The 14711-nt window shown below is 38.5% G+C and overlaps 1 protein-coding gene across 1 annotated transcript; it reads left to right on the forward strand.

The window, feature by feature from the left end:
* Nucleotides 1-4966: 4966 nt before the first annotated feature.
* TAAR1 (trace amine associated receptor 1) lies at nucleotides 4967-14216 on the forward strand. Its single transcript, XM_074538656.1, has 3 exons — nucleotides 4967-5105; nucleotides 9739-9854; nucleotides 12036-14216. The coding sequence occupies exon 3, from the start codon at nucleotides 12140-12142 to the stop codon at nucleotides 13139-13141; it is 1002 nt and encodes a 333-aa protein (XP_074394757.1). The 5' UTR covers nucleotides 4967-5105; nucleotides 9739-9854; nucleotides 12036-12139; the 3' UTR covers nucleotides 13142-14216.
* Nucleotides 14217-14711: the final 495 nt, after the last annotated feature.

The raw sequence follows: 14711 nt of genomic DNA on the forward strand, positions 1-14711 counted from the left end.
ATGACCCCACCCAAAAGCTACTACAGATGGTATCTTAATGAAACCTATCCCTCTCTGAGCTGGAAAAGCATGCTCTTCATATATCAATATTTCTTCCTTACACCTTTATGCTGGCCAGAGCAAACAAGACCCACCTGTCCACAGTGTTTCTAACCACACAGAAAGAAAAACAAGTTCATAATAGATTTTATTGATGCAAGGCTTCAGATGCAGGTAGAAAAATACTCCATTTAAACAAATATGACCCAAACCTCGCAGCTACCTTAAGTAAAACTAGTAACTATTTTGGGGAAACTTTGAGTAAAGTCTAATGTACTTTATTTTACATATTGAATTAAAGTAAGGAGGCATTGGGAAAAAACAGAGAAACAAAATCTTAATAATCTGGAGTTTAAAAGAGAGCCATGTCCTTAAACATATATCTAAGTCATCATAACCTCAAGTTATGCATTAAATAATATGGTATACTGAGGTACAATCAGAGGTTGTGCGACTTTTAGACCAAGTAATTCAAAGCTAAATGTTTCGGAACAACTTATATTATCATGGGTGAGTTACTGACTTGTGTACATTGAATTAGTGCAGTTATAGTGAGTGACAGACAGAATGACAATGACCTGAATTTGAACTGCAGAATTTCTAATTAACCAACAATTGAATTATAAACCCACTTTCTCCAGATGGTGTTTGCAATGCCAATGTTGGCAACAAAGGGCAACAAAGTTGAAAAAGAGAAATCACTTGTGTAGGTCAATAAAGAGAGCAGCAGTTATTATAAGGTTTACCACAGCTAGTACAGGAATGCTTCTCTGTGGCTTGTGATGGACCATGAAGTGTCATGGAGCCCCAACAGAGAAATAATTATAGTACACCTTCCAAAAATTAACCTTTTAACACTGTAGACAAACACCACCTCCTAATGAAGCCACAGATGAACATAGCAACATTGCCAAGTGTTGTTTATCTGTGAATCAGACACAGCTGATTGGTGAAAGAGAAACTTTGCATACTGTCAACACTGTTATTTTCTCTTTCAGTCTGGAAAAAAAAGGTAGTAGCTGTGAAAGTATTAAAATATTCATTGTAGCCACTCATTACTATAAAGCTTTAAGGGAAATAATCCATTTTCTGTTCAGATATTCTCATGGCAGCAGGGAATTTCTACTGTTAATATGTACAATATAGGAAACGCATTGTAACTGCATGATTTCAACTTTGTCTATCCATCTTCATTTGCTGCTTCTAATGTTAAAGTTGTTTGATAACCTCAGTGTGGGAGCTGTGGTGGTGTCAGGATGCAAGATTAACAAGGAGTATACAAAGCAGGGATAGATTTTAATGTAATAAATACAGTCAATCTTTGGGGAATCCCCTTTCAGAAAAGTGGGAGAATAAATATTTGATTACAGTTGGTCACCCAGCTTATGTACTGCAAAACATAGTAACATAAAACTAAGAAATATAATTTGAGTACCTTTGAGATAGTCTTCAAGATCAAGTGATGACTTTTGTAACAGCAATTTTGAACATTTACTTCTAAATGAGCACAGGAGTATGAGACACACTTGAACTTACCAAAGTCAAATACATGGAAACATTAAGGTCAGTTTTTTATAAGATTTTTTTTTTTTTTCTATTTTGCAATTCACCTTGATGTGTTTTCCAGCCATCTGAGATTGATTTTTGTAAACTGAAAAAGGTCTATTCAGTTCTAGTTTTAGGGCTCTCTAAGGAAAATTCATTGTGGCAGAGAGAGAGGGGCAGTTCAGGCAAGACTGTCTTGTCAAACTTATGGATGAGTTTGGAAAAATCTAACCTTTATTCTGCAACATTTATGAAATTATTAGACAAAATATAGTACTGACAGACAGTTGCCGTTAAGTTGAACAAACAAAGAACAGTGAACTCTAGGCCAATGCCATTGCCATGTTACTTACAGACTTTTTAGGATACACTCTCCCATGCTTTTTAAAGACCTTTCTAAGTTTTCCATATAGCATTTATTCTTGTGCTGGCTAAGTGCTTCTATATAACACCTAAAGCTTTCCTTTCCTTTCATTTTGTCTCCCCTAGGAGCCAGAAATCTTGACTTAATGCTCTTTTCATTGAGGTCCAATAAAGTCAAATGAGGGCAGTGAGATTGCTATACTATCACTAAAATCAGTGGTGGTTACATTCAGTTTGCATCTACTGATTGTGCATCTGCAGAAACAGAGCTATTCTACATTTAGCTTTCAACTCAGCCAAAATCTGTGTTTTTTCAGTTCCCTCTGTGTGGAGGGTCTCACACAACTTGACTGGGTTTGGCTGTGGTTGGAAGTCATCAACATTGCCCCAAAGAGTTCAAAGATAGTGACTGATATAGCTCCCATCCTGACAAAAGTTAGGTGCACTAATCCTGCGACATTCTCAGTACCTTAGTTTATCACCCAGCTTACAAAGGGTACAAAAATGGATCAAAAAAAAAGTACAAACCTTTATTTTCTTCCCATCCCCTTCTTGTTAAGTGGTTGTCTTCTCCAATTTTTTCAGAGGTGTTCTTATGCCAAGTTGGCTGCAACAGCTACCATAAACAAATGGTGAAAATACATTGCAATTCATTCATGGGAACATTTTTTTAAAAAGAATTATTCTTGTCTAAGAAGTCAAATATATCTGACACTGATTTACAGGATGGAAGAGCAAACTGTAAAAACATGGCCATTAATAAATCATGGGGTACTTCCTGGTAGCTAGGCTGAAAGACAGAAAACTTTTGGCAGGTGTGAGTAAAAAAAATATGTGTGGTCTTTTCATAACTAGTGTAAATTAGCTGGACCTTAAGAGTATCAGATGGCTGTATGTATGAGGATTGTGTATATATAAAAGCTTAAGTTCAATCAATCATCATTACCTAGAAACAGACTTAAACATTTATTTTGTTGAAGAGTTTATGAGACTATCTTTAGTGTTACACTAGGCTTTTCAGTTGTTTATTCATGTTAACATTAACCTCTGTTTGCAGGAGTTCGTCCAAGCTCAGCATTAGACTAATCAAAAACAGAAACCTCTTGCACTTTAGGGTTGTGTAACACTTAATGTAACCACTCCTGTATTTTGCCAAGGGAGTCTTACAATGCCAGTTGTTTTCTGCTGAGCCTTTTCTTACAGATTGTTGTCCCTTCTGTCATGAAGGATGTGACCTGTATTACTCCTTGATTTACCAAGGCTCATCATTAGATCTTCATGACTTACAAACATTTGCAAGTAGAAGGGAGAATTGCAGATAAGAACAAAATGGACTACAGGGGGTGAAAAGGGAAGGGAGGAGAAGAGAGAGATGCTTTCTCTTCACCAGTCCTCACCTGCATGAGCAAAAACATACTCAAGATGGTAGAGGAACACTTAAACAGCTGAACCTCCTGTTGCCATCTGTTCCCTCTAAGTGTCTTGTGTATTGGCAGGAGCTAGCTAGTCAGTAAGAACTCGATGACAACTCAGAAATCAAGTTCAAATTGGCTTCAGTGCACCCTTACCTCTTCTTCAGTGACCTGGTATTCAACTGATATACAGCACCTACTGTAAACAAAGCACAAAATAAATAAAGCTTTTCTGGCGAAAAAAATGCACTGCTCAGGCATGTCTTCCTGAGCAAAGGTTCAGCAAGAAAGGGTACAGCCTCTGGCACTGGCAATTTCTGCACTAGTTGTGTTGCTGTTTCTGCAGTGCCATGGTACCGCTGACGTTCGTGCACAGCATCACTGCTTCCTGCAGCAGGAAATGGCTGCAGAAGGGAAAGATGGCCCTGGAATGTTGCCCCCTTAAAAATGGCCCATAGTGCATTAGCACTGGCATCTGCAGCCTGTTGGGCTTGCAAATGGACTACTAGAAACAGATTCAATATTTCTGGGAAAATAGCATGTCTCTACTGTAGTCAAGTCCAGCATTTGTGAAAATAACAGAGAACAGTCCATGAGAAGGCAAGCTAGAGGACATAATTTATTGACATATGTCTTCATTAGCAATTTTAGCTCTCAGTGGCTTCCAGTAGACACACTTCCTGACCAGAATATGATATTTCAAGACTTTCATTTCACCATCAGTTTTCCTTCTTGTTCAGCTTTACATCCTTTGTGCCCCCTTGCCAGTGCCATGCTTTCTTAAGTTCTAAACTTATCCCAACTCCAAATATCCAGGGGAGAAGTTACAGTCTGAGCCCCACAGGTCCTGCAACAGGCTCAGAGAAACCTCTGGGGAGCAGGAGCTGAAAGACCTGGCTCTCCACCAATGCAGCCCACAAAACGACACACACAAACTGTCCCAAAGTGGATCAGTTCTTTTCTCTGGGGTTACTTTTTTTCCTGGAAGGATGCTCCTTCTTGGGTTAAATAGCAATACTAAAACTATTGTTTGAGGATGGGGGATGCTGTCATTGAGTTGCAGGTATAGTTCTCTGGTATGGTAAAAGTATGTAAATAGGAAAGCAGCAGCTCTTAAGTCCCTGCTACAAAGCATATCATGTAAAGACCTAATCATCATAAATAAACAGCTAGCAAAATTTTCATTAGAAGGAAACAATATCTTTTAATCAGTCTTGTTGTCAGACACTGTCAAAGTATTGTGCTTGGAGCTTTTGAGAATTATCCACTCTGGGATAGGCAAATCAAATGTTTTAAGATAACTGAAAGTGTTAAAGTTTGTCAACATCACACAAAACTGAAAGGAGTAAGTGAAATATTGAACAATCTTAAAAACCATTCAGTGCTATTAGCTCCATCTCATGTGTGTTCCTTGACCACAATAAACATTTCCTTCATGTTGCATGCTTCTTTTCATGAAAGAAGCCTGGCTTTAGCTTGCTTCAAATTGATTCATCTTTGCATATGCTAGTGGCACAAGCTACTATTACATGTTTATCTTTTCTGGACATTTAAGGTTTACGTCATCCTGTTGATGAGATTTTCCCAGCAGGCTGTGAACCAGTCAGACCAAGCATGCAGCCACTTAGTTGGGAGAACTGGTGTGGGATGAGTCAGTTCCACGCTGTATCTGCAGCCTGTGCTGGTTGGTGATGAGGAAGTGACTCCTGTGCCGTATCATCTCCGAGGCATGCAGTCTGGAATACGGTGAGCTGCTGATTTGCTAGTCTGGGATGTAATTTTCTTTCAAAGATGAATATCTTGCAGGTAGCACTGAAGATAATGGTTATTATTCTGCTCAGTTCTTTCTGTAGTGAGCAGCAATAGCACCAACAGCAGTAAATATGATTTAAAGTATGATTTAAAAAGCCACTCATTCCCAACGGCTGAAAGAAAAACATAGCTGGGGGCAAAGCTCTTTTCACACACAGCTATGAATTCAGAGCAAGGCTCTTTCCTTTCTGTGAAGTTATTAGAGAGCCATAAGGATGCAAAATGGGATTGTACCTTTTCACTGTTCAGTGCCTCCCTCCTCTGTGTTTGCCTTCATTTTGGAGGTGGTGTTCAGAGGCCAGCAAATGCCAGCAAATGCCAGCAAAGCAGTTACAGCCAGTAGCTGCAGTTTGTTCCTGTTGGATTGATGGGTGCAGAGAAGCACTGGCAAGGCACAAGGGACCTGCCCCACTGTGCCTCTGCCCTGTGCAGCAGCTGCAAGGATTCACTTGCCCTGCTGGAGTGAGAGGCAAGAGGCTGCTCGTGCCCTTGGGAGCCCTGAGAGAAGCTTTTCCTTCAGAGTGAAGGCAATGGACCACGTTATGGCATTACTTACTGAGACTACCAAATATGTAGAACTCCTCACCCTGTGCAGAGATAGTTTCTTGGATTTGGATGGATGTGTTTTGTTTTCCTATTAAAACATTATTTTCTTGGAATCTCTTACTCCTCCATGCATTTCAGAGATTTGCATTTGTGTTGGAGTTTGGATTTATAGTCCTTAGCCTAAGCACTATACTTGCAGAAAGAGCACAAACATTGCTTTACTCTGTATAAACAGCTGGCTTTACTTGACAAGGAAAAATGATGTTTTCTACTGAAAACTAGGAATAGGAACCGTGGGAAAATGTTTACATCTCAGTCATCTCGTCTATTGTCCAAATTCCTCAGGTACAAATTTCAGACTGTCTTCAGTGGAACTGCACCAGGTTTGCAGAAGAAGCATTCAGATTAGTAGTTGCAAGATCTTCTTGTTTAACCCCTATAAAGAAATAATCATTTTGTACTAGCTTATTGGGAATTTGAGCATTTCCTCCTAGATTTCAAGCATATAACTGGAAACTTAGGAAGATTTTTTTTCTTTTATTGTGCTCTTTTTTTTTTTCCTAAGAAATGCATACAAGATGGGTAGAGTTACACACTTTCAAAACTTCTCTTCAGCCATAGGGTCATCTTCAGCCTCCATGGTTCCCCTGACAGAGAAACAGTTTTCAAAATGAACTGTGTGAAAATCAGGAACTTTCTGCTGATTGATCACAGAAATGGAAGCTAAATGAATCTCAGTAGAAACCAGTGCTTTCCTGACGTTTTTTCACAGTAACAGTTCTCATTTTCAAGTCCTTTTCTGTTCTTTCCAACTTCAGTGTTCCTTCCACAGTTTTGTTTAAGAAGGGCACAATAACTTTTCAACACATTTTTCAAATATTTTAGTTTTAATGTCTGAAAAAAGTGCTATTTCCATTCCCTTCTGTGCTGTTTTCCATTTTAATTACTTTATGTTTTAAAGACAAACAAGGAGAGTAGATCACCCACAGTATTCTAGGCATTGTGACATCTCTCTTTCTCGGTTTTCGATAATTCTGAAAGCTACTTATTGCAGAAATATAACTTTTCTTTAGAAAAAATAGCCATAGCAACAATTTTGTAGACAAGTTTTTACTTTGAATTTTGTTGTATAACTGCTTTACTACACTACAGATTCAAAAGACTGCTAAACACTGGCAATTTGTAAGTGCTTTGAGTTCTCACAAAAACAGTTTGGCATGTTTCTCTTTGATATTTTAAGGAGCAAGTCTGAGAATATTTTCATGACATGAATATTTGGAATATTTTTTCCACATCAGCATTAAAGCACAAGAAAATGCCTGTTTGAAACGTCTGCACCAAGAGAGTGGAAGCTTGTTACCACAGTGTTCCTTCTCTAAATTATTTGACAGTTTGGCCTGCTTAATTACTTTATTATCTTGATACACCAAAACCTCCTGCTTTACGTTCATTTCAGCCAACACACCATTAAATATTGCTGTTCCCATGCTCACAGCTCCCCCTAGATGTGTGGTTCACTCCTTTCTGAGGTGTGTGGGTCTTGCAGTGCAATTTTATTGCAAGCCAGGAGATGGAGGGAAGGGCTCCCTGACCAGACACACAGCCTGGGCACAGGAGGAAGCAAAGCAAAACCCACCCTCTGTTGCGGTATCACTCACCTGGGGTCACCAATTGTTATGATGTTGTGAGGGTCCCCAGGACGAGGTGAGAGATCAGAATTGACTCCAAGTTCTCAGAAAACTGATTTATTATTTTATGATATTATATTATATTAAAAGAAATTATACACTAAAACTCTACTAAAGAAAGAGAAAGGAGACATCAGAAGGCTGGACAAGAATGAATAATAAAAACCCGTGACTGACCACAGAGTCTGACACAGCTGGACTGGGATTGGTCATTACATAAAAACAATTCACATGGAACCAATCAAAGATGCACCTGTTGGTAAGCAGCCTCCAGACCACATTCCAAGCAATCAGATAACTATTGTTTACATTTCTTTTCTGAGGCTTCTCAGCTTCTCAGGAGAAAAATCCTGGTGAAGGGATTTTTCAGAAAATGTCATGGTGACAACCCTCCATGGCTGGCTGCTGCCTGCCCCTCTGCAGCAGGGCACGCCTGCTCAGGGCAGGGGAAGGCTCCCCAGCCCCAGGAGTTCCCCCAGAGGTTTGTAGGCTGCTGCCAGGGAGCTGCCTCTGGAAAAAACACTTGAAACGGAGCTGCCATTCCAGAAAATGCCCTTGAGTTTTGTCCCTGTGCTACTCAAGGCAGAGAGCATGGTGGGAGAGCCCTGTGTGCATGCATGGATGGCCTTGGACTGAGTGTCCAGAATGAGCTGGCTGCCAGACTTCTTTAGGATAACGAGCTGTACAGAGTCATGTAAAATGGGTTTGTTCCTCTAAATTTTACCTTCCTATAAAATGCATATGTGGCAAGACAGTAGTGACCAAGGCCCAAACCTTCACTCCTCAAAGAGAAGTGCCTGGTTCTGAGGCAGCACAGAGCATCTCAGAAGGATGAAGGTCTCTTTCACAGACCAGTATTTGGGACCTAAATGTCTTTTTTACTTGTCCCCAGCTGTCACCACGATATTTTCTGAAAAATCCTCTTTGCCCAGGATTTTTTCCTGGGAAGCTAAGAAGCCTCAGAGAGGAATGAAAACAATAATTATCTGATTGCTGCTCCTGTGTTTGCTGCTTTGGAATGTGGCTTGGACATTGTTTACCAACAGGTGAATGTTTGATTGGTTCCATGTGAATTGTTTTTTCTTAATGACCAATCATGGTCCAGCTGTGTTGAGGCTCTGAAGAGTCACGGGTTTTTCTTTATCATTCTTGTGAAGCCTTATGATGTATCCTTTATCTTTCTTTAGTATAGTTTTAATATAGCATTCTTTAGCATAACAAAATATCATAAAATAATAAATCAGCCTTCTGAGAACTTAGTCAGATTCTCATCTCTCACTGCGTCCTGGGGACCTCACAAACACCATACCCAGCTCTGAAGAATTGGACCTGACTCCTCTCCTCAACATATCCTCTCAACACTCTCCAGTGATTTCTCTCTCAGCCTGATCATTGTTTCTGCATTTTTTTTAGTTGTCAAGCTCGCTTTTTATAGCAAAGAGAACCTTGTAGTGCAAAATTTTAGTCTTTATATGAGAGCAGCCTCAAAAAAAAACCAAACAAAAAAACTGAGTTGTATGTACCCATTTTGATTTTTGTGCACATAACATAATAAGGTAGCTAACCCAGGTTATGAAAAGAATTTGCAAGAAGCAGTATCTTAACCCACCTTGTATATGCCCTTGAGGCACCCAGCTTAGCTGGGCTTTAGATGATGGTCATCTCAATAACACGTTTTTACATTCAGCAGTATCACTGTTTTAAAAGGCTGCATGGTCCTTTGTGGAGCAAAAAATTGATGCTTCTCATCTGTGACTCTGGTACAGCCAATAGAAGGTGTTTACTTAAAACACATTTTCAATAGTTGTATCTTGCAAATAGCTGTTAGCTGGTGAGCTGATAGATTAAACCTGTTTGTTCAGTAATCATAGCTGGGCTGGTAGATGCACAACGTGTCACTCTGTCTACATTATACCTTTTCAAGGAAATCTTACATGCTTCTGTAACCAATCTATACTTATGTATTTTGCTATATTTTAAAAGCTTACATGAGGTAGACTACATGGTGTCTTTTGTTCTATCCTTAGATAATACTGGGCCACTCACAATATGACCGTAACACTTAATCAAACACCTAAACATACTTCAAATATTCAATTTACCCATAAATAAGGCCCATTAAACCAGTATGAGAGCTAGAGCCACAGTTTTGTTCTCTACGTGGGTGACAAAATAAACAGTTTGAGCTACTGTTCACATCAACAGCTGCTACTGAGTCAAATGGCCCAGAATGCTGCTCATCACACCAGCAAGTCCCAGTAACACACAGGGGTTTCTCCAGGCTCCTTCAGCTGTGGATTATAAGCCTGTTCCCTCAAAATTTGTGTTACCAGAACTGTAGTGGTGGTGAAGAGGATCAGCTGCCTTCTGAGATGGTCTTTAAAAGGAAGAAGTGACGCTCAACCAGCAGAAAACAAAGCAGACTTCTATCCAGCATGAAGTGACAAAGGTAAGAGAAGAGGTTTTTAAGAGTATGCATCTTCCTATTTCCATTTTATTACATTTTAACCTTTGTGACTATATATGGAAGGAAAGAATTCTGCTTTCTTCTTGAAAACTTCTTCAGAGTTGACCTCACTTGAACAGTTTGCCACATGTATTTTGATTTAATTAGTTTCTGTGTAGTGCAAAGCCACACACTTGACCTCAGTTTTCTCCATCCTTTGGCTGGAGTTTCTACTTTCTTTTATTAAAAAAAGAAATTTAAAAAAAATCCCTGTTTTGGTTTTTGTTTGTTTTTTTTTTTTGGTTTAAGAAAACTTGTTTTCAGGGCAGATAATATTTCTTTAGGCTAAAAAGTTTATCTATCAGAAAACAAAGAAATTGTCAATCTTGTAAATCTTAAAGGAAAACTAGAGAAAATATGTTAATTATTTTTGATTGGCTTCATAGAATGTTTTACCGAAATAATTTAATTTAATTTATTTGTACTTTTATACAGAACAAATGAAGTTCAAAATCTGTGTGACACACTTACAATCTTATTGGGCTTAAAGCCTTTACAATGATGCCCAGTAGATACAGTTAAATTGATGTTTAATTCTTTCTACTGTGAAAATGGAAAATTTGAGTTAATAAATATTCATCTGACTTTGGGTGTAAATGTGCTGAAAGAAGGAATGACAGGCAGGAAAAGAAACATGAAGAGACTGACAAAAATGGAAGGAAAAGGTATATGAAGTGATAATTAAATTGAGGTGAAAAAGAGCAGAGATGGTGTTAAATATTAGTAGGCAGAAAAAAGGGGAAATGAAAAACACCCCAAACAGTACATAAATATACTCACATTCCATATGTTCCCCATTCCTGAGAGTGACTTTGGGTGAACCTTATCCCTGGCACTTGGGTGCCACTGCCTGGCCCTACTTGCAAAATCCCTCTGTATAACACAGGCTGTTTGCTAGCTGTAGCTGTCAAGCTCTTGCTAGCTGTTGTTTTTTGCCTATGTTCATTCCATTTCCAGTGCCCTGGTGTTCTTTTAATAACATTTGGTTTAATATGGGAAATAATTTTTTTTTATTATGTTCTATCCAGAATAACCAGCAGCAACTAAATCCCAAAGCAAGTGGTGAAAATCAGTATTGGCTGAATTGCCATGTCAGTATTTTTCTGACAACCATTTTATACCATAATGATAGTGCTACTGAACAACATATGCTAATGATCTCTACTTTTCACAATAACACTATCTTTATATTATTTAAAAGAAAGACAGATTTTTCAAAAAAAATATTGCTTGCCAAGTGCTTAAGTACTTTCATTAAAAGTTTTCATAAGAAGAATGATTTGCAAAAGGGACATGCTACTGCCGACACAAGAGGACAGTGATGTTTGTGTCCGTGGATGCAAACTAAACCTATGTTCTGAAAATGCTTCTCTCCATGTTTGTGCCTTAGCTAAAAAACAGATTAATATAATCAATAATCATAGTAGTGCTAAACTCCTAGCACTGAAAAAAACTAGAGCTCAACAGAAAAAAAACCATTTGCTTATACAGCAGATAATGTTTTAGATTAGTCAGATTCTTCCATTCTATTTTGTCAGCAAAAGGGTAGAAAAGTTTTTTTCTTTTCTGAGATCTTTTGCTTGCATCTCTACTTACAGCTAGAGCCTGCAACGATTTTCCAGTAAAACTTGATCTGTCCAGTCACCACTATCAGGGCAGGGCTGGAGGAGAGGTCACACATGGACTCCTCATCTTCTGTTTTAGACTTGTAGGTTTTAGACTTCTGTATCCAAAAAGAAGTTGAGGGAGCTTCAGAATTTAAAATTACTGATTTTCAAGAGCAAAGGGGAGATACAGTACTCCAGCTAATATTGATGAAGAAGACTAGGACTGAAAACAGAAACAGGAAATATTGAAAAGGGCTTCTCATCTGCCCACTGGACAAGGCATTGCCCAGTGCAGGCCCCTCAGAGTCACTGCTGTCCTGGTGTGAGGACAAGTCATTATGCAGTTTATTTTATCAAAGGAGATTCCCATTTCCAGGGAAGTCAGATGATAAAAGTGTCATTCTGCTAAATGTAATTATAAAATATTTTTATCCTTCATAACTAATGATATGTGAATTTCCTGCATATCCAACTAAATGAAGATGTTTACAATGCCCTTTTTTTCCCCTCTCTGCAGCTCTTCCCATCTAGAAAGTAGAAAATCAGTTGTAAACATCCCTTAGAATTGGGAAAAACAGTACCTCTGCTACATAGCTACACGGATTTGAGACCCCAGTAAGGATGCAATTGTGCTGTGAATCCATAAATGGCTCCTGCATAAGGAGCAGCTGGTCAAACAGCATCCGTATTTCCATGTACATCTTCATGGTTTGTATTATTCTGGCCACAGTGGTTGGGAATCTGACAGTTATCATCTCAATATCACATTTCAAGCAGCTCCACACGCCTACAAATTTCCTGATACTTTCAATGGCTACGGTAGACTTCCTGCTGGGATTCTTCGTCATGCCTTGCAGCATGGTGCGCTCTGTTGAGCACTGCTGGTATTTTGGGGAGTTCTTCTGCAAGATCCACTCAAGCACGGACATTATGCTGAGCACAGCTTCTATCTTCCATCTTTCCTTCATATCCATCGACCGTTACTATGCTGTGTGTGACCCTTTAAGATACAAATCAAAGATAAATACTTCTGTCATCGTGGTCATGGTGTGTACAAGCTGGATGGTCCCTGCTGCTTTTGCTTTTGGGATGATCTTTCTAGACCTAAATTTGAGAGGGGCAGAAAAGATTTATAATCATGTCCACTGTGCAGGAGGATGCTTTCTCCTTTTTAGCGAAACTTCAGGTATTGTGGCCTCCATAGTGTCTTTTTACATCCCTGGATTTGTTATGCTGTGCATCTATAGGAAAATATACTCTGTAGCCAAGAAGCAGGCAAGATCCATCAATACAATTAGCAGAAAAAAAATGCAATTTGAAATGAAGCACCACATTTCATTCTGCAGAGAAAGGAAAGCTGCTAAGACTTTAGGCATCATAATGGGAGTGTTTCTCATCTGCTGGACTCCATTCTTCTTCTTTACAGCTACCAATCCATTTATGAATTATGTGATTCCTCCTGTTCTCATTGATGCTTTGGTTTGGTTTGGCTATTTAAATTCTACACTTAACCCAGTTGTTTATGCATTTTTTTACTTGTGGTTTCGCAGGGCATTGAAGATTATTCTGTTAGGAAAAGTTTTTCAACAGGACTCTTCCAGGACTCATTTGTTCTCAGACTAATGTGTTTTAAATGGTTGAATTCATGGCTTTGAAGTTTTGCGTGGAGGCTGAACTCCCAGATGTAAGAGCTGTGAAGGAAGGAAATTCCTTCCAAAATTTATTTGCCTATTTACCAAATATAGTTCAAGCAGATAAGCAACCATTGTGCTTTACATATTCTTTCATTACAGATTGGGTTTTTTTGGTGGTGTTTTGATTATATCTATTTATTTGCAATGCACAAAAGAGCACGAGTTCCATTTAAAAAAACTTACAGCAGTTTATATCCCTGACATTCATAATTAAAAAAATTGTCTGACACAACAGATTAATTTCTTAAATAAGGTATGTTTATATTATAATATTTGTGTTCATTTGGGTTCTTCTGTAGAAAGAGCGGAGAAACCTTTTCCTTTGGATTTCTTGGCATCTTTGGCTAATAACCCAAAGCTCCCTAAGTTTTGTCCTTCCCCTTCCATATGTGTGCAGAGCCCAAAACAGGTCAATAACCAGCCATACCCACACACTCCATGGAGTGAAGGTGAGACAGAGAAAGGTGCTGCTCTTTCTGTTTCCATTTCAACAAGTACTTGTCACTTATGAGTTTGCCACTTAAAGGCTTTGCTGCTTAATGAGATCAAAGCATGTTTAACAAGATCAAAGACAAGAAAAAAATATGAAGTTTGAAGTGAAAAGCAATTGCAAAAAAAGTTGCATTGCACCCAAGAATGCCAGAAAATTATGTCTATCTAGTGATTGTTTAGATGTAAAACATTATTTGCTATGTTGCATCTTAAAGACCTTTTTTTTTAGCTTGGACATGTTATTTTGTCTCATGCCAATGCTGTAAGAGCTTTCAAGGAAAGCATATAGAGAATTGTGAAGATATCCTGTGGCTGAACTCAGCTGAATCATGAAGGAACAGCACTGGGAGTGGGCAGGAAATGATCAGTAGCTGAGAAGAGACCATGGAAAGAAATTGATGACTGTACTAAAGTAAGAACTATACTCAGCAGTATGTCCTCCATTTGTGTTCCTTGTAAATGTGCATCATATCTGTATCTTGTCTTTGTTTTGTGGGCTTTATGGAGTACTGAAGCACTCTATGATGAAAAGATTAAAAGTTGATTGATGATACATTTCAGCAGAGCAAAGTATAAGGATCTGAAATTGTGTATATTACTGTTTCATTGCCATCTTGTAAAGTTTGCCCTCCTAAAAATGACATAAGAAAGAACAATGAAATGTACACCACATCAGCACTTCTACTATGGATCCTTACTAATGACAATATGACTACTTTAATACTTAATCTCACAAAAATAAATCAAGATAAAATTTTTAAAAATCTCTTTTGATAAATAATGGGTAATTATTTTCTTCCTTCATTTCCAGAGAGTCTGGCCCTGTTGTAGTTAACATTCTCACCCTCACAGTGTTACTTTCTGAAATAAAATGTGTGATCACTTGGACACTTTGATCTCTCTTGAAGTAACAATTTCAGAAGGGCTGCCATGTGATACCTCCTTTTGTCTGGTCATAATTTAGATTGAAGGAAAGATAGATCCTCTATGACAAATGCAATCTAAGG

The sequence above is a fragment of the Zonotrichia albicollis genome, chromosome 3 (genome assembly GCF_047830755.1).
Source record: "Zonotrichia albicollis isolate bZonAlb1 chromosome 3, bZonAlb1.hap1, whole genome shotgun sequence".
In the NCBI taxonomy this organism is placed as follows: Eukaryota; Metazoa; Chordata; class Aves; order Passeriformes; family Passerellidae; genus Zonotrichia; species Zonotrichia albicollis.